Source organism: Sturnira hondurensis, unplaced genomic scaffold, assembly GCF_014824575.4.
Source record: "Sturnira hondurensis isolate 20B ecotype Veracruz unplaced genomic scaffold, ASM1482457v3 Scaffold0018728, whole genome shotgun sequence".
Lineage (NCBI taxonomy): Eukaryota > Metazoa > Chordata > Mammalia > Chiroptera > Phyllostomidae > Sturnira > Sturnira hondurensis.
In genome coordinates, this window is record NW_028091359.1 from 1279438 (window position 1) to 1300268 (window position 20831).

At 39.8% G+C, this 20831-nt stretch overlaps 1 protein-coding gene across 5 annotated transcripts in view; it reads left to right on the plus strand.

Moving 5' to 3' along the window:
* Positions 1–20831, plus strand: part of ACACA (acetyl-CoA carboxylase alpha) — a 229585-nt gene that overhangs the window by 44538 nt on the left and 164216 nt on the right. For all 5 annotated transcript variants that reach the window (XM_037070311.1, XM_037070313.1, XM_037070309.1 and 2 more), the window contains 4 exons: positions 4241–4450; positions 7748–7918; positions 9125–9286; positions 9627–9790. In XM_037070311.1, coding sequence (XP_036926206.1) covers positions 4241–4450; positions 7748–7918; positions 9125–9286; positions 9627–9790 — 707 coding nt within the window. The remainder of the gene's footprint in view (positions 1–4240; positions 4451–7747; positions 7919–9124; positions 9287–9626; positions 9791–20831) is intronic.

A 20831-nucleotide genomic window follows, 5' to 3' on the forward strand; every position in this document is an offset into this window, starting at 1 on the left:
ACTTTTTGTAGCAATGAAGAGTCAGTGCCTTTCTGTATTTTTGTGCCCCTCTTCTGCTGTTGTTAGAACGTATGTGGTATGTTAACTTCTGATCTGGATGCTCTTGGCTTGGTCAGGCCCAGACTGTGGCTGACTTCACCTTACTTTAGTTTGAATTCACTCCTGAGCTTCTGCCATGTGTTTTATATACCTTGCTGGCTCAGCACCCGAGCCTGTCCTGCCTGGCCACCGTACCTTGGCACAGGAATCCTGTGGCAGGCTCACATTCTATGAGAACTGCGGGTAGCTCAGGAAAGCTCAACCTAGGGTCTCTTTCTGCCTACCTATCTGATTTGCACCTCAGTTGATATGTCCAAACTAAAGGTTGGTTTTGGAAGCCAAAGAGATATTCTCTTTTGAGAATCCTAGAAAATCAGGAGACAGGAATCTCCTTTTCCCTGTCCTCAGAGTTACCCTCACATACTTGTCTCACTCTTTTTCCTCCTACCAATACCCAGAAAAAGATGTCAGTCAAAGGCAAATTGGGTCACACTCTGGCCTTTTTACTCTTCTAGCTTCTCACTTTTTCTTATTTTTCCCAGAGTCTTTTAGTTTGCACCACCCTTTACTGGTACCCTTGGCCATCTTTTATTCGCACCCCCACCTTTTAAATTTTAAATCAGTCAGCTTTCTTGTCATGAGATAAATTAGAGAAAAAGTCTATGAACTGGGTCTTCCATGATTTGATAAACTCAAATAAAGTGATAAAGATATTGTTTGCTACATTATCTTATTTTGAATGTCAGAATTGGAATATTACTTGTCTTTTTCTTTACATACCTTCTATAATAATTCCAATTTCATAGGTATTTCACTGCCTTATGGAGTATAAAGAAAATACCTTGTGCTTTCAGAAGCAAAAGAAAAAGTATGTTCACTTTTTAAAAAGTTAACTCCTGTAGGTATTTCAAAACTACTTATTACTATGGAAACAAATAGTTGAAGAAACTAGAACACTAAGATTAGGAAACTTTATGTGAGTGTTGAAGTTCCAATAATGATTAACTAAACCAGCTAAAACCAGTTCTCTCATTGAGAACAAATTAGAAAAGCTGGACCAAATTTTTAAAAAAAAGATGGTGATGAGGCATTGGAAACCTTTCAAGGCAGTGAAGAATTATGGGCTAAGAAATAGAAGAAGAGGAGAACCTAAAGAGGTGAGCCTGGCATATGAATCCACTTTTTCTCTAGAGATATCATCTAGTTTGAGAAGAAGTAGTTGAAAAGCTGACTAAAGTGTTTAACAAGACTTAAAGAACAACATTTAGACTTTAGGACTTGCTGAATAGGGTGCCCTGGGAAACCTCTCACATTTAGGTTGGGATCTTGAAGGAACTATATCTCAAAAGTAAGAATGAGCCCTAGCTGATGTAGCTCAGTGGATTGAGGGATTGAGTGCTGGCCTGTGAACCAAAGGGCTACTGGGTTGGCCATCTTTTGGACCAACCCACATGCCTGGGTTGTGGGCCAGGTCCCCAGGGTGGGGCACATTGATGTTTCTCTCCCTTTCTTTCTCCCTCCTTTCCCCTCTGTCTAAAAATAAATATGTAAAAGTCTTTTTTTAAAAACAGTAAGAATGAACTAGATATAAATCAGCCTTCACAGGGATTAAATCTCAACTTCAAAACACTGAACCCTTGACTCGAACAAGGTATTCTGGGATTGCCAGTATCCCTAGCCACCAACAGGAAGCAAATATAAATTCTCTCCAAAGAAAAGTAACATCCAGAACCTCAAATTATTTCTGTTAATTTTTCAAATACAGTATCAAGCAATCTTTTAAGAATGAGCAGCATATTAAATTACACGATTAACCATCAAGAAAAATAAGGTCAGTAGAAATAGACCCACAGAAGGTTTAGATAATAGAGCTATCCAACAAGGACTTTAAAGTAAACTATACCTAATGAAGTCAAGAAAATTAGAGACAAGATTGAGAATCTTGGCAGAAAACTAGAAACCATAAAGAAGAAATAAAAATTCTATAACTGAAAATGCAGTGACTAAAATTAAGAAGTCAAAAGAGGAATTAAACAGTATATTAAATGCAGTTGTGGAGAGAATCAGTGACTGGAAGATAGGTCAGAAGACAATTTAGACTGAAGCATGAAAAGATAAGAAATGGAAAATACAGGAAAGAACAAGCAATGACTCCTCTTATCCATATATACACATCCCTTTACACTGTGATTCTCTTTTTCTTTTCCCACCTTTTGAATTTTGGCCGACCTTACAGCTTGTTTTGACCAATGGAATATGGCAGGAATGGCATATAGGTTCCCAAGCAAACCTCAACTGGTCTTGTTGTTTCTGCCCTTGGAAATGAGCCCCAGACTGCCGTGTGAAGAGCCCAGTCTAGCCTGGAGAAAGAGAGGCCACATGAAATGGAGATTAGTTGTCCGGCTGAGGTTCCCTAGACCTACTTGCTGACAGTCACTGCAACAGTTGAGATGTGTAAGTGAGGCCATATTAGACCCCCCGACACCATTCAAGCTGCCGAATGAATCTGGCTGCACAAGTGGCCCCAGACCGAGATCAGCAGCATTGCCTTACTGAGCCCAGCGCAGGTAGTGTCCTCAGTCACCAAATTTTTTGGTCAGTGTCCTAAGTCACTGAATTTTGGGTAGTTTGTTAGGCATTAATAGATAACTAATACAGAAATTATGTTATGTGTGATTCTATCATAAGAAAAAAAGTAAAATATGTGGCATTGGCTTTCACACTGGCTCAAAGGAAGAGACTAGAAACATGGTGAGAAGATTGTTAATAAATGGTGGAAGAATGGTGAACATACTGTTAGTGGAAGCTGGAAAGGCAGTAATTGTAGTAATTATTATTAGAGTGTGGAGAAAAGGTAACTCGTGGTCTATAATGATGGAACAATTGCCTGAGGTAAACTGGAAGATGGAGAGTATTTCATGAACTCATGAACCTAGTTAAGGAGATCTCGTAGACAAAGTGTTGAAAATATCTGTTGAATGCATCTGGTCACTTATGCTAAGGAATTACAAGAGAGATGAGTCAGTGTGATTGGGTTTAAGTTCTAGAGCCTAGAGCTTGTGAAGACTTGTAATTTCTGCCCCCACCCTCTTGGAACACTGCATTGAAAAAGTTGAATTGAAGAAGGCTTTGTGGCGTATTGGAAGATAGGGAGCCACTTGCAATATAGAAATCAGTTGTTCCAGTCAGGGCTCCCAAGACCTGCCAGCCAACCATCAGCACAAGTCATCAGCCATTTGAGTGAGTCCATTTAGCCCCACTTGAGCCAGCAGATGATGATATGCACACACGTGACCCCAGGCAAGAACTTCCCAGATGAGCCCAGCATCGTTAGCAAAGAAAATGGTTGACATCCTAAGCAAGCTGCTGAGTCTTGGGATGACTTGTTTTATAGCAAAACACAGCATAATAGACATATGGGATATAGTGAAATTATTTAACATTTCATACTTTGAGCCTCAGAGGAGAAGAGAGAGAATGGAACAGAAGCAGTTGTTGAAGAGATAATGGCTAAAAATTTTCCTGCACTGATAAAAGACACCAAGCACAGAGTCAAAAACACTGTGAGCCCACAGGACAAATGCAGAGAAAACTACGTGTAAGCTGATAAGAGTGAATCTGCCACTTTACTCCATAAAAAGAAAGAATGAAAGAGAAAATCTTAATGCAGCTGGAAAAAAAATTTCTTTCAAAGGAATAATAGTACGATGGATGCCTGGCATCTTAGTAGAAACAGTGGAAGAAAATAATTGCCAGCATGGAATTCTGTATCCAGTGACAATGTGCTTCAGAATTGCAAATGAAAGTTCTCTGACTACAACAATACCGTGCATGTGCCAGAGCCGTAATGTGAACAGGAGAGCATCTAGTCTGGAGCAAGTGGTACATTTGGCTGCTGGTAATTGACAGCAGTCCTTTGCCCTTTTGTGGAATATGTGTGTGTGTATTTTCCAAAAATTTTATTCTTTACTCTTGTGACACACTGAGTGTGTTCATGTGCTTTTTCTACTCATTAATATTGATCGTATAACTAAGAATGCTGTCTCTTAAAAATAGATGGGATATTAACTTCATTCATGGTTACTAATTAACACGGTTCCTGACACTTCTATGCATCTGCCTGTTGAAACTGAAGCAGTGTATCAGGATTAAAAAAATGCTTACTGCTTAAAAATTTGTTTTGTTTTATTTTCTAATATAGGTTCAAGCTGAAGTCCCTGGCTCTCCTATATTTGTGATGAGACTAGCAAAGCAATCTCGTCATCTGGAGGTGCAGATCCTGGCAGATCAGTATGGCAATGCTATCTCTTTGTTTGGTCGTGATTGCTCTGTACAGCGCAGGCATCAGAAGATTATTGAAGAGGCACCTGCTGCGATTGCTACTCCAGCAGTATTTGAACATATGGAACAGGTATTTATATGAAAAGCTCTAATTTTTGTTTTCTTATGCAGAACTGTACTCATTCAGTTTGCTTACCAATCCGAGAATAGTGGAATTTCTTGCAGTGATTCTGGATCTTTGATAAAGTTAGATTCTTTTCTAGTAGAAATAATTCTGCTATTTTCCTCTAGGAGAGTTGCCATTGACCATTTCAAGCTCTAAATTAGTTAACACTTTTGAAAAAAAGTCTGGGTACTACTTTGAATAGTAATAAAGGAGAGAGATGTTTTGAGATTTTTATTCTTATTTGATTTTTTAACAAGCTCCTGATAATCAGATAGTCCATTTTTTAGACTGATTATATTGAGTCCTCAGCCAAATTTAAATTTATTATCTCTCTTTTTAAAAACAGATTTTATTTATTTATTTTTAAGAGGGGAAGGGAGGGAAGAAGAGAGAGGGAGGAAAATATTAATGTGTGGTTGCCTCTCATGTGCCCCCTACTCGGGGGCCTGCAACCCAGGCACGTGCCTTGACTGGAAATCCAACCAGAGACCCTTTGGTTCACAGGCTGGCGCTCAGTCCACTGAACCACACCAGCCAGGCGTAAATTCATTATCTTTTTTTTTATTTTTTTATTTATTTATTTATCTTTAGAGGGGAAGGAGAGAGGGAGAGAAACATCAATGTATGGTTGCCTTTTGTGCATCCCCTGCTGGTAGTTAGCCTGCAAGGAACTGGCCTGCAACCCAGGCATGTGCCCTGACTGGGAATCGAACCGCGATTGTCTGGTTCGCAGGCCCGCGCTCAATCCACTGAGCTACGCCAGCCAGGTCATTATCTTTTAAATGTGTATAACATTGATATATTCTGTATTTTGTATAGGTAAGAATCTCAGCAGTCTCGCAGGGTCCCTGGAAATAATTGTAGTTTAGGTATCTTTTCTAGAATTGTGACTCAGTCTTCAGCTTATTGGAGATATATTTTCTAGAACCTTTTTCTCCTGAATTCCAAATAAGCTAAATATATAGTCTTCTTTTGATGCCTGGGACCTAGATTTATTACTCTGCCATTCAGTAGGAGAGGGGTCACCAAACTACAGCTTGCAGTTTAAATACAACCCGCCCTGACTTTTGCAAATAAAATTTTATTGGAGTATAGCCATACTAATTTATTTATGTATTATCTTTGGCTCCTTTATTGCTGCAATGACCAAATTGAGTAGTTGCGACAGAGACTATATGGCTTACAAAGATGAAAATTACTGCCTGACCCTTTACCAAAAAAGTTTGCCAACCCTTGCCCTAGGATGTTGTCATCTTCATGATTAAAGCTAGCTCCCAAGAGTATGTTCATAGTGTAGCTTGGGGGGAGGGAAGAGGACCTGGAGGGCAAGCATATTAAATGTGATCTACAAGTCACATGTATCACTTCTGCCTACATTCCACTGGAAAAGTTCAGTTATACAATCACACTTAACTGTAAGGAGTGTCAGGAATTGTAGTCACTAACTGAGAGGCCATATACTAAGCTGAAATTTAGGAGATTCTATTAAATGGATGGCATAAAGAAAAACTACTAAAGGGCGGTTAGTAATCTGTGCCTCAGTCTGATCCTCTGGCTACCCATTATCCTTTCCCACTCTTAGAATATACCTAGCCTTCCCCAAAGAAGACAGCTCAAACTTCAAGATCCCTGGGTGTATATATTCCTTTCCATCAAATGTGCATGTGGGTTTTCATGGGCCAGTGACCTAAAAGACAAGTTATCTACCACCCCTTGTCATTCCTCCTTGCCCCATGTACCCAATATACAGTGGTGGGATAGAAGCAGGATAACTCCCATTTGGAAAAAAGAGGAATGAAAAATACATAGTAATCATTGCTCCATAGCAGTTATCAAATCCTTCTAGGCAGGAATTTTGATGATTTTCTGCCATGTGGTGGAATAATACCCCAGTTAGCCCTCTGACTGCCACAGGTTCTGCTCTCAAAGTAAACCCCTTGCCTATCGTGTCTTAAGGCACTTGGCTTTGGTCTCTGGAAAGTCCTTCCTTGTGTAGTTTTCTCTGTCACTGGGCTTTGGAGACTGTGCTTTCTTTGGCCAAGCTTTCACAGTTTACTTCCTGCTGGTGCAGGATTGGGGTCACAAAGGTTATTCCAATCGTCAGGTACAGGTTCCTGAAGGCCATGTTTGTGGTTTGTTTAGAATTATAGTTGCTTCAAAATTTAGTGTGTTTCTGGACTCTTTGCTTCTAGTCAGCTTCAGGTGGAAGTAACCACAGCCCAAGATTTTTTGATGTAGTAACTTTTTAATTTGATCTTTGACACAGGAGTGCTTTAGAGTGAAAATCTCATTTCCTGGTTTAGAAGTGCAAAAGCAGTTGGATTTTTCACATTTTGACTTTTTCTAACTGTTTTTCTTAGGGCTTAGTTGGTGTGTTGTTCACGCTTCAAGTTATTGTAGGACAGTTTGGCAAAAGTTTTATTAACGAGAACGCCAGTTCCTAGTCTGCAGTATCTGTTGTAGCCACCCAGTACCCTGTTGCTAAGCCAACAATACATATTTTAATCTTTGTAAGTAGCAGGGTTCTACCTGAACTTAACAATTTCTATGTTGATTAAAGTGTAGGTTAAACTGTAATAATAAAGAGGTAAAAAAATTCTACCCAGATAAGATAGAAGCTTATTTTTCCCATCATAATCTGAGGTGTGCTGTGCAGGGCTGGTGGGACAGTTCTGCTCTCTGAGGCCACGTTGGGGTTCAGGTTCTTTGTGTTTGGCATTCTTAGTATGTTCTCAGCTGCGTGGCTGAAACTTGGCTGGTACTGTCATGACCGTTTCTTAGTCCCCGGAAGGGAACAGAGAGGAGAGCACTTCTTTTTATAACCTGATTCAGGAAATAATGCATATCACTTATCAGTGCTACCGTCACATTGGTCAAAACTTAGTCACCAGCTATAAGAGAGGTTGGGAAATCTAGTCTAACTGGGCAGCGATCTTTTAGGAAGAATGCTAGGAATACTAGAAATGAGGACACAGTGAAAAATCTGCCACTTTTTTTTACCTGCATGTACTTACAGGATGAGGTTGTCTGTGATCCCAAATGAAAACACTGTTTTTCTCCATCTTTGAGTTGAGTTCATCACACTTGTCCAGGATCTTCTGTAATAATCCAAGGGTGAAATTCACTCTAATGTGGCTAACAGCCTTTGATGGCTCTCACAGACACTAGGTATTTGAGTCAGGGAGGGGCTATATAGATAAGCAGCAGTCCACCGGCTGGACAAAGTGAGACACTCATGTTTTCCTATCTTTCTTCTTTGAGTGTGCGGTGAAACTTGCCAAAATGGTTGGCTATGTGAGTGCGGGGACTGTAGAATACCTCTACAGCCAGGATGGCAGCTTCTACTTTCTGGAACTAAACCCTCGGCTACAGGTGGAGCACCCTTGTACAGAGATGGTGGCAGATGTCAATCTCCCTGCAGCACAACTCCAGGTGAATCACCCTCATTTTGACTCAAAGAGTTGCCTAGAGAATGGCAGAGAGGCCTGAAAAACTGGTGTAACCTGTCTGACAGAAGAGGGCCTCCAATCGGAGTGTCATCTAGTGCTCATCTCTTGTGCTAATGTGGGTTGTGGTGTGTGGGTTGTTTTTCCTAATGTGGTATGAATCTAGGAATACTATTCTATTCCTTAGCTAGACATGTCTGGTAAAAACTGTCATTCTAGATAGAAACTTTAAAAAGAATATGCTTTACTTAAGTGTTTTAATTATACAAAACTTTGCAACTTTGTAATTGGCCTCTTCTCCTTTTACTAGTGTTGTGGATTGAAGCAGTTCCACATCAGAGTGGTGGTTGGGGTTTTTCTAGGCAGCACTGGCCTCACCCGTATATTTTCATAATGTTTAAAGTGCTTAGTGTTAATATTATTTTTTCTGTTCAGCCCAGGAAACAGATGTTATGGGAGGCAGAAATAGCTAATGATGAAGTTTGATAGTATTTGTTTAAACACANCTCTTCTCCTTTTACTAGTGTTGTGGATTGAAGCAGTTCCACATCAGAGTGGTGGTTGGGGTTTTTCTAGGCAGCACTGGCCTCACCTGTATATTTTCATAATGTTTAAAGTGCTTAGTGTTAATATTATTTTTTCTGTTCAGCCCAGGAAACAGATGTTATGGGAGGCAGAAATAGCTAATGATGAAGTTTGATAGTATTTGTTTAAACACAGTCTTTGCTCATATTGAGAACCCCTGCTGGATTCCTATTAAGGACTAAAGAGTTATTTACTCGATTTATTTATTTTCTCAAATGGTTTGTGGGGATAATTATCAGATAGTTATGACATATTTAGGACTTTTTAGCTGTCTAAACTGGGATAGCCACTAGTATTGACTCTTCCTTTGGGTACTGTCATTCTGATCCCTTGATGGAGAAATGACAATAGAGGGAAACTTGTATGTATTGCGTTAGGAACATGGGGAATTTTTTTAGAAGTGGAAAGTATTTAGCAACTTCTGTAGTGACATATTTTGTTTTAAGTAGCTTAGAGTTTCTTCTTTAATGATTATATAATACAGGTTATAAAAATGGAATGTTTTAGGTGGTAGCTACTAAAGTGAAAAATCTTGCAGGTAATCTATAGTTTCCACATTTTAAGGAAAGTTGTGAAAATGAGTGATATGTTTTTTATTACCTCTCAGATTGCCATGGGGATTCCTCTATACAGAATCAAGGATATTCGTATGATGTATGGGGTATCTCCCTGGGGTGATGCTCCCATTGATTTTGAAAATTCTGCTCATGTTCCTTGCCCAAGGGGCCACGTTATTGCTGCTCGGATCACTAGTGAAAATCCAGATGAGGTAACCATCACTTAAAAGGTTTTTTCTCTGTGAACTTTAATGTTAAGGTGGTACCTGAGGGCTATACTTCTGAAATATTTTGGGACTTCTCTGGAGAGGGAACTTTATAGAGGTTCCATCAGAGCAGACAAAGTGATTGGCACTTTATTGGTCATTTCATCCTACTGTAGTCACTGTCGAGTCCTCAGTAGCACAGGACGTTGGTTTTCAAGCCTTTATGATTTTTGTGCATCATTTCTGTCTTATGTGTGATTAACACAGAGCCTAAACAATAAATATATTAAGTGTCCTCTTCCTCAGAAACAGAGCATGGTCTCTCACATTCTTCCTTCTCTAACAGGGTTTTAAGCCCAGCTCAGGAACAGTTCAGGAACTGAATTTCCGCAGCAATAAGAACGTCTGGGGTTATTTCAGTGTTGCTGCTGCAGGGGGACTTCATGAGTTTGCTGATTCTCAGTTTGGTCACTGTTTTTCCTGGGGAGAAAACAGAGAGGAAGCAATTTCGTGAGTATAATAGCATTTTATTGCATTTAAAAAATAAACCCGTGCAAGTGTTCAATGAAGGTGTGGGAATGGGCAGGGAAATCATTCATGTGCTACAGAAGTACCAATATGGACAACCTTTTTGAAGAAGAGTATCTTTAATTGCACTTGCATTCATGTTATGTTAAATTATGCAGTGTTTGATGGATGTTTTTCTGTTTGTTGTTTGGCCTTTCAAGTATTTTTGCTTTCAAATATTTTTGATAAGCTCATAAGTTAATTGCTTTAAAGATACTATTTCCCATAAAATATTTTTAAATGTTTTATTGTTAATTACAATTGTTGCAGTTTTTTCCTTCTCCTTCCACCTTCACCCAGCTTGCTCCCCACTATCACAGTCAATCCCCACACCATTGTCTATGTCTGTTGGTCTTTCTTATATGTTCTTTGACTGATTCCTTTACCTTCTTTCAATCAGTTTCTACCTCCCTGCTCCCCTGTTACAGCTGTTAGTCTATTCCATGATTCTGTCTCAGGTTCTGTTTTGCTCATTAGTTTATTTTGTTCATTAGATTCCTCTTATAAGTGAGATCATGTGGTATTTGTTTTTCTCTGACTGGCTTATTTCACTTAGCACGATAGTCTCCAGTTCCATCCATGCTGTCGCAAAAGGTGGGAATTCCTTTTTTCTGCTGTATAGCATTCCATTGTGTAAAAACCACATTATTTTTAATCCGTTCATCTACTGATGGGCTCTTAGGCTGTTTCCAAATCTTGGCTGTTGTAAATAGCACTGCAGTGAACATAAGGGGGCATATATTCTTTTGAAGTGGTGTTAGGATTTGCTGCAGTGGAATTGCTGGGTCAAAAGACAGTTCCATTTTTGATGTTTTGAGGAGATTCTGTACTGTTTTCCACAGTGGCTATACCAGTCTGCATTCCCACCAGTAGTGTACTAGAGTTCCCTTTTTTCCACATTCTTATATGGCAAAAATATTCCTATGTGAGATATCTGAAAATTCACTGCCTATATTTTCTGCTAAATTTTTTAGGGTATCATGACTTATATTTAAGTCTTTTTATCCATTTTGAGTTTCTTTTGGTGTATAGTATAATTTGGTGGTCTAATTTAATTTTTTTGCATGTGCCAGTTCAGTTCTCCCAACACCATTTATTGAAGAGACTATTTTTATTTCATTCTGTGCTCATGTCCCCTTTGTCAAATGTTAATTGACCATAAAGACATGGATTTATTTCTGGGCTCTCTATTCTGTTCCATTGATCTGTGTGTCTATTCTTATGCCAGTACCATGCTGTTTTGATTATAGTGAACTTGCAGTATAGTTTAATATCAAGTACACTTGTAGTATAGTTGATGGAGTGATCCCTCCAAGTTTGTTCTTCTCTTTCAAGATTGCTGAGGCTATTTGGGGTCTTTTTTGTTTCTATATAAATTTTTAGTATATAACACTGCATAATTTAACATAACAAGAATGGAGATTCAATGAAAACTTCTAGATTTGTGAAATATGCAGATTTTTCTGCATATTTCACATTTGGTATTTTAATAGGAATTGCATTTAATCTATAGCTTGCTTTGGGTAGTATGGACATTTTAATGATGTTAATTCTTCTAATCCATGAACACCGTATGTGCTTCCATTTATTTGTGTCTTCTTCAATTTCTTTCTTCATTGTTTTATAGTATTCCGAGGACAGGTCTTTTACCTCCTTGGTTAAATTTATTCCAAGGTACTTTATTTTTCTTGTTGCTATAGTAAATGGGATTTTTTTTTTTTAGTTTCTCTTTCTGATAGTTCATTGTTGGTGTACAAAAATGCCATCGACTTGTATCCTGCCACTTTGCTGAATTCACTTACTAGGTCTAGTAGTTTTTTGGTGCAGCCTATAGGGTTTTCTTTGTACACTATCATGTCGTCTGTGAATAATGACAGTTTTACTTCCTCCTTTCCAGTTTGGATGCCTTTTATTTCTTCTTGTCTGACTGTTGTGACTAGGACTTCCAGTACTATGTGGAATAAGAGAGGTGAAAGCAGACACCCCTGTCTTGTTTCTGATCTTAAGGGAACTGCTTTTAGTTTTTGCCCAGTGAGTATGATGTTGGCAATAGATTTTTTGTATGTGGTGTTTATTATGTTTAGGTATGCTCCCTCTATTCCCATTTTCCTGAGTGTTTTTATTATAAATGGGTGCTATTTTATCAAATGTTTTTTCTGCATCTGCTGATAGAATCATGTGATTTTTGTCTTTCATTTTGTTTATGTGATGTATCACATTTATTGATTTGCGATTATTGTACCATCCTTGCATTCCCTGAAATAAATCCTAATTGATCATGGTGTATGACCTTTTTAATGTGTTGCTGGGTCCGGTTTGCTAATATTTTGTTGAGGATTTTATCATCTATGTTCATCAGAGATATTGGCCTGCAATTTTATTTCTTTGTCGTATCTTTATCTGGTTTTGGAATTAGGATAATACTGTCCTCATAAAAAGAGTTTGGGAGTTTTTCCTCTTCTTGAATCAGTTGGAATAGTTTGAGAAGGATAGGTGTTAGTTCTTTTAATGTTTGATAAAGTTTGCCTGTGAAGCCATCTGGTCCAGGGCTTTTGTGTCCTGGGTGTTTTTTGATTATTGCTTCAATTTCAATAGCATTTACCAGTCTTTTCATGTTTTCTTCTTTTTCCTGATTCAGTTTTGGGAGATTGTATGTTTCTAGAAATTTATCTATTTTGCTCAGGTTGTCCAATTTCTTGGCATATATTGTTCATAGTAATTTCTTACAATACTTTGTATTTCTGTGGTATCAGTCGTTACTTCTCTTTCATTTCTGATTTTATTTATTTGGGTCTTCTCTCTTATTTTCTTGATTAGTCTGGTTAAAGCCTTGTCAGTTTTGTTTATCTTTTCAAAGAACGAGCTCCTGGATTCATTGATTTTTTTTGAATTGATTTTTTAGTCTATGTCATTTAATTCTGGTCTTGATTATTTTCTTCATTCAATTCTCACTGGGTGTTTGTTCTTCTTCCTCTAGTTCTTTTAGTTGGAGGGCTAGGTTGTTTATTTGAGATTTTTCTATCTTCTTTAGGTAGGCCTATAATTAATTCTGTGAGCTTCCCCCTCAGAATTGCTTTTGCTATGTCCCATAGATTTTGGGTTGTGGTATGTTCGTTTTCATTTGTTTCCTGGTACTTTTTTATTTCTTTCTTGATCTCATTGTTAACCCATTCATTATTTAATAGCATGTTATTCAGCCTCCATGTATTTGAATGTTTCTGAGCTTTTTCCCTGAGTTTGGTTTCAAGTCTCAAGCCATTGTGATCCAAGAAGATGCTTGATATGATTTCAATTTTCTTGAAATTTTTAAGGCTTGTTTTGTGTCATACCATGTGGTCTAGCTTTGAAAATGATCCCTTTGTGTCTGAGAAGAATGTTTATTTTGCTTCTCTGCAACACAGCATTCTGTAAATATCAATTAAGTCCATTTGATCTAGAGTGTTGTTTAAGGCCACTTTATCCTTGTTGATTTTTTTGTCTAGAAGATCTATTCATTGTCAACAGTGAATTGTTAATAGGGGTGTTAATATCCCCAACAATGACTGTATTGGTGTTGATCTCTTTTTTAAAGTCCTCCAAGATTTTCTTTATATATTTAGTTGCTCCTAAAATTGGGTGCATACATGTTTACAGGGGTTATATCCTCTTGTTGTACTACTCCCTTAAGTATTATGTAGAAACTTTCTTTGTCTCTTGCTATGGCCCTTGTTTTGAAGTTTGTTTTGTCTGATATAATTATTGCTACCCCAGGTTTTTTAATCATGTCCATTTGTATGGAATTTTTTTTCCATCCCTTCACTTACAGCCTGTGTAAATCTTTTGTTCTCAGGTGTGTCTCTTTTACACAGCATATATGTGGGGCATGTTTTCTTATGCATTCAGCTACCTTATGTCTTTTGATTGGAGCATTTAACCCATTTACATTTAAAGTTATCATTACTTTTTTAAGAGTTATGTATTTATTTATTTAATTTTAGAGAGAGAGGAAGGGAAGGATAAGGAGAGGGAGATAAACATCAATGTGTGGTTGCCCCTCACATTCCCTGGCTGGGAATCAAACCTGTGATCCTTTGGTTTGCAGTCCGCAGCTCAGTCGACTGAGCCACATCATCCAGGACTTAGGGTTATTATTGATAGGTACTTATTCATTGCCATTTTTTCCCTTTGTACCTGTGTTCCTCTCTATTTTTTTTCTTCCTCTTAAAGTAGTTCCTTTAGAATCTCTTATAATGCTAGTTTGATAGAGATGTACTCCTTTTGCCTTTTAAAAAATTTAACTGTGAAGCTCTTTATTTCACTTTCCATTTTAAATGAGAGTCTTGCTGGATAGAATGTTCTTGGTTGCAGGTCCTTGCTTTTCATTACTTGGAATACACTGTACCAGTCCCTTTTGGCTTGTAGTGGTTCTATTGAGAAATCAGCCGATAGTCTTATTGACATTCTCTTGTATGTTACTGGCTGTTTCTCTGTTGCTTCCTTTAAGATTCTCTCTTTGTCTTTAGATTTTGCCATTTTAATTGTGATGTGTCTTGGAGTGGGCCTCTTTGGATTCATCTTGGTTGGGACTATCTGTACTTACTGAACTTGCACGACTTTTTCCTTTACCAAGTTAGGGAAGTTGATATTTTTTCAAATAGGTTTTCTATCTCTTGCTCCTTTTCTATCTCCTTCTGGTATCAACTCACTGATTTGATCTTTTGCTTCATCTGGCCTGCATTTAATTCCTTCTAGTGTCTTCTTCATTTCAGATATTGTATACTTCATTTCCACCTGGTTCTTACTCATAGTGTCTGTCCTTTTTCATGCTGACACAGTTCCCACTAAGTTTCTTTTAGTTCCCATAAAGTTTATTATAGTTCTAAGTTACTTGAGCATCCTTATAACCATTACTTTGAACTCTATGTCCGATAAATTGCTTGCCTCAATTTCATTTAGCTCTTTTTCCAGAGATTCTACCTTTGCATTCAATTGGGATTGTTTCTTTGTCTCCCCATTTTAGCTGACTCTTTCTGTTTGTTTCTATGTATGAGATTGATCTTGATTAGATTTGACCCCTTGTCTTTGTGGGAGGGCCTTATGTGGCAGGAGTCCTGTGGGACTCAGGGGTGTAGTCTCCTTAATCTCTTGATCTGGATGCTCTGGGGATGCCCTATATACAGTTTATGTGGGCTCTCCTGTTGTATTCGGGTTTTGATCATTACTGGCCCATTCATTGGTGGGTTCTCCCCTCTGACTGGCTGACTGAGAATCTCCACCCCCACCATGTCTTATATGCTGTTGTACAGGTGCTAACAGAACAAAGCAAAGCAACGTGGGAAACAAAACCCACACAAACAAAAATACTGTCCCCCCAACATCAGCAGTATTGGTGACAAATGAGCAAAGATTAATAATGGTGAAAAGAGAATATTATAAGAAAGGGAAAGAGAATATATGATGACTAATGGAAAGAAAAATGATTGTTAGAGAATAAAGAAAAATAATAAGAGTAAGGAATAGAAACAAGGAATTGCCATAAAAAGTCAAAGAAAGAGAAAAATAAACTTTAAAATGAAAAATATGAAAGGGAAGGAAGAAGGCAAAATAGAGTAAGAAAAGGGAAGAGCAAATTAGGAGATCTGAAATTGAAAAAATAGGAATAAAATTGAAGAAAAATAAAAAATGTTAAAAAGCTATGTGAGAGAAAAATAATGAAAAAATGAGAAAGAATGAAGTGAAATTCCTCTCAGCGGAGTTTAGTGTTTGCCTGCTGAGTTCTGCTTCTGGATAGGACTCTGGTGTTGTCTGAAGCTTGTGCAAGCCAGTGTCAGATGCTGTGCGTATCTAGGTCTAGGCAGACTTTTTGAAGCTACAAGTGATTCGTAGCCTGTGGCCATCTTCTTCAGACTGGGCTTTTGCTTCTCTGCACTGCTGGCTTTTTATCAGTACAAGGCCCAGGGGTGGGTCAACTAATGAATAAAAGCACCACAGGGACTTCGGCCAAGACGGAGGTGTAGGTGGAAACACTGTGCCTCCTTGCACAACCAAATTTAAAGACAACAAAGATTTAGAAACAAAAACACAACCAAGCAGACAGAAAAGTAAACTGTACTGAAGTCCAACAACAACAAACCATTTATCCGGACCTGTAAGAGGGGCGGAGGCAACAGTGGCAAGGGGTCCTGGCAGGAGGAGGTGGTGATTAGTGACCCGGGCGGGCACAGATGGAAACCCAGTAAGGCCCGCAAGGCGGCTGGCTGACCATGGACACACATTTGTACACAGAGAAACTAGGCAGGTTTAAAAATGGTCAGTGAGACAGACTGCATAACCCAGGGCCCCAGCAACGGGAAATAAAGCCTAAAAGCACCAATTGGAAAAACTTTTGGGGGTTGAGGTGCCAAGAGCACTGCAGGAGAGTTTGCTGGGGAGACCAATAGGATCCTAGAACTAACACAAGCCCACTCACCCAGGAACCAACACCAGAAGGGCCCAATTTGCTTCTGGGAAACAGCAGAGGGGACCGAAATCCGAGAGAGAGAGCAGAAAAAATGCCATAGCTCCCTGTCTGACCCTGCCCCCAGTCACAACCCAGCGACTGACTGGGCTGACCCACCCTGGTGAACACCTATGCTTTCCCCCCCTCCTGTGTAACAGGTGTGAATAGACCAAAACATTATGGCTCAAGCAGAAGAACAGCTCAAAGCTCCAGAGCCAATACTTCTAAGTGACCAAGAGATAGACAACCTAGCAGATGCATAGTTCAAAACACTGGTGATCAGGATGCTCACTGAACTGGTTGATTTTAGTCGCAAATTAGATGAAAAAATGAAGGCTAAACTAGGTGAAATGAAGCAAATTGCACAGGGAACCAATAGTGATGGAAACAAATCTGGGACTAAAATCAATGGAGTGGCCCAGAAGGAAGAAATGGCCAAACAGAAAAGAATGAAGAAGCAAGAATTCAAAAAAATGAGGAGAGGCTTAGGAACCTCCAGGACATCTTTAAACGTTCCAACATCTAAATTATAGGGGTACCAGAAGGGGAAGAGGAACAGCAACAAGTGGAAAAGTTATTTGAACAAATAATAAAGGAGAACTTCCCCAAGCTTGCAAAGGAAATAGACTTCCAGGAAATCCAGGAAGCTCAGAGAGTCCCAAAGAACTTGGACCCAAGGAGGAACACACCAAGGCACATCATAATTACATTACTCAAGGTTAAAATGAAGGAAAGAATTCTAGAAGTATCAAGAGATAAGGGGACAGTCATCTACAAAGGAGTGCCTATCAGACTGTCAGCTGATTTCTGAAAAGAGACCTTACAGGCAAGAAGGGGCTGGAAGGAAGTATTCCAAGTCATGAAAGACAAGGACCTATATCCAAGATTGCTGTATCCAGCAAAGCTTTCATTTAGAATGGAAGGGCAGATAAAGTGCTTCTCAGATAAGGTCAAGTTCAAGGAGTTCATCATCACCAGGCCTTTATTATATGAAATGTTAAAGGGACTTATCTAAGAAAAAGAAGATGAAAAATATGAACAGTGAAAGGACAGCCAACTCACACTTATTAACAACCATACCTAAAACAAAAGCAAACTAAGAGGACAGCTAGATCGAGAGTGGAACCATAGAAATGGAGATCATGTGGAGGGTTAACAACAGGGGAGTGGGAAGAGGAGAAGCGGGGAGAAGGTACAGAGAATAAGTAGCATAGACAGTAGGTAGAAAATAGATAGGGGGAGGTCAAGAATAGTATGAGAAATGTAGAAGCTAAAGAACTAGTGACACATGGACATGAACTAAAGGTGGGGATGAGGGGGAGGGGGTGTGCAGGGTGGAAAGGAATGAAGGGGGGAAAATGGGACAACTGTAATGGCATAATCAATAAAACATATTTAAAAAAAAAGAAAGCACCACAGGTAATGCCTCCACCTGCCTATATCTGCGGTCCTGCTATTAGTCCTAGCTTGGTCACTTATCCATTTGTTTCCGATAGTACATCTGGCACAATCTGGGGGATGGGACTTCTGGATCTCCCTTGGGAGGAGCTGTTCAGACTTCAGGGAAGATGGTGGATGTTTTCCCCTGTCCATGTGCCACATGTCTTGGTCTGTCCCAGATTATATCCAGTAGAGAATAGTTTCTAAAGAGTTGGCTGTCCCTTTTGTGTTTGGGGCCAATCTGTGTAAGAGTGAGCTCTTTCCTACTTGGAGCTGATGGCAGCTCTGTATAAGAGCCAAAGCTTCTGGGGTCAGCCTCCCTCTTTCAGCCTCTCTGCCCTTGCCTGTGGTTGCCTGGGTTTTCTCCAGAGCCTTTTGATGAGGGTCTGTAACCCGAGACCAGGTCTGTTGAAATAGGAATTGCAGTCTGTAGGGCACTCAGTGAGGGGAGAGTAGTCCCTAAGCAGAGGCAACCCCTTGCCAGTTTGGGCTCTTGCTTCCTCAGGGGGCTCTCTCTTGGTTCAGGATGGGTGCATTAAACTTCCCCTTTTGCGGGACTGGGCTTGGCAGCTCTGGACTTCAGGAGATAGATCAAAAGAACCTCCCATTCGGGATGGAGCAAGACCAGACTGTAGGTGGGGACTAAACTTTTTTTCTCAATCTAAGACTCAGGAGGTGAAGCTCTCTATCCTGCTCCCAGATGATATCCTCTAAAATTCTCATATTTTGAGAGTCCCTGTTTGAGTTTCTCTTTTTCTCCCCCTGCAGAAATGCACCCAGTGGGGGAATCTTGTACCTGACAGGACTGTTCTGTAGAGTCTCCCCACTGGCGATGTTGCCTGCAACCCTGCAGGAGGGCAATGGGCACACCTTTCCCTTCCCAGAGGACTGTGTTGTGTGGGGTGGTTTGTCTGGCTTCCAAGTATCCCAGAGGCTTAACTCTTGCCTAATTTCTGTCCCACAGCCTTTGCAGGAGACACAGTCCAGAACTCTGTTCCAGGCAGCCTCTGGTTTGCTTGCGAACTCAGCTTGGCAGGGCCTAGAAAACACCTTGTTGTGCAAATTTCTAAACTCTGCCCAGCTGGTTTCAGTGGGATAGGACCTGAAGATCCAGCATAACTTGATGCAGCTGAAAAAAGTTCAGAATGGCCCCCTTTGGATTTTCTCTTTCTTCCTTCTGTGAAAATGTACAAGCATGGGAATCTTGGACCTGGTAGACTCTTCAGCAGATTTTCCCAGTTGGAGGTGGTGTCTGCAACCCTGTAGGAGGTAGATGAGCATATCTTTCCCTTCCGAGAGGATTGTGTTCTGCTAGGGTGTTTGCCTGGCTGCAAAGAATCCTGTGTTCTCAACTCTTGCCTAACTCCCAGCCTAGAGCTTTTGCAGGAAGTGCTGTTCAAAACTCTGTTCTACGCAGCCCCTGGCTTGCTTGCAAGCTGAGCTGGGCAGGGTCCAGCAAACCCTTGATTGTGCAAATTTCTGATCACCTGGCCCAGTTGGATTCAGTGGGAAAGGACATGGAGATCCTGCGTGATTTGGCATGGCTGATAAAAGTTCAGAATGGGTCAAAGAAAACAGCTTTCCCATTTTTCCAGGTTCCTCTCTTAGTCTGGACTTGTATTGTGAGCTCTTCAGCCTGACACCCAAAACACAGAAGCACTTTATGCTGAATTGCAATCTCTGATTTTCACAGGTGTGGTGGAACCTCCCCACAACCTGCCACCAGAGAGCCAGCAGCCTCTCCTCTCTGGATTGCTGCAAGAATCCTTACAGCCCTACAGTTAAAAGGGGAGGGAGCTCCACTGCTGCATTTTCAATCTGGTCCCTGCTGGCAGAGCAGCTCTGCCCGGGTCCTTGCCTGGACCCCTTTCAGTGCCTGTTAAAAAGTCTCTGTGCCGTACCCACACCACAATGCTGAGTCAGTGTCTGAATCTCCGCACATACAACCTCCCCAAGGAGTGAGATGTCTTGAAGTTGTGGGCAGCTGTAGCCTGCAGGTGCCTCTGACAAACCTGGGTGTGACAACCTGGTTACTTTAGTAGTCTGAGCCCCTATCTGGAGCTCTCTAGGTTGGTACCTCAGCTGTGGGAGCACTGTTCACTGTGTGTGTAGCCTGGGTCTCATAGACTCAGTGGATCCCCCCAGGTTACCCCGATTAGGGTTGGTAATCCTTGTGTGAAACTAAGGCCACGGACAGGTCCCCTTCTGTTTATAAAACTCCCTTACAGGGTGGTACAAAGTATCTGCTGTACTCCTTGCTTTAGAACTTCATATCTGCTAAGCTTCTATTGATTCTCAAGTTGGTTGTTGGAAAATCAGCTGCAAATCCAGGTCAGAGGCAGGAGCAAGTTAAATCAGCTTCCATGTACTCAGCCACCATCTTTGGAACTTCCCATAAAATATTTTTGATAAAGTTATACAATTGATTGCTTTAAAGATATCATTTTCTTATGTTGCTGGAGGGAGGTACGTTCTTGACCAAAAGTTTGACATCCTATAAGTCATAGAGAAGACCTGTTATTAGTCATCAAATAAAAGCACAGCTGTAAATGTCCTATAGCATTCAAAGTAATAAAATTAAACTACTTGTCACATATAAAGGACGTAAAGAAATTGTCCACATTGCTTATATGAGAGACCTCAGTATACTATAAAATATGCACATAGCTTATCCAAATATAAGTGGTATATCACAAATGTTATTTGTTAATATTATATTAAACATGAATATTAAATACTAAATAGCAATTTTGCTAGCCTGAAAATGATGGCTCTTGGAGGTAATTTTGACCATTTAGATATTTTAGAATATATATCCAAAATTGAACTAATTCTATTTTTTAATTGTCTATTTCCTTATATCAAGTATTTAATACTATTCCTTTGACTTCTGGACTGTACACATAGAGTAGTGATCAATAAGTATTTATTAATAATGTTGGGTCTTAGTAGTGTGTTTGGAAGTAGGGAAGTCTCTGTAAGTAGCTTTTCCAGTTTAAAGCAATGCTACCAGAAAAACTGTCTGGTGTACAGTTGCCCTTTGTTAAAATCACAATGAAGAAAGTT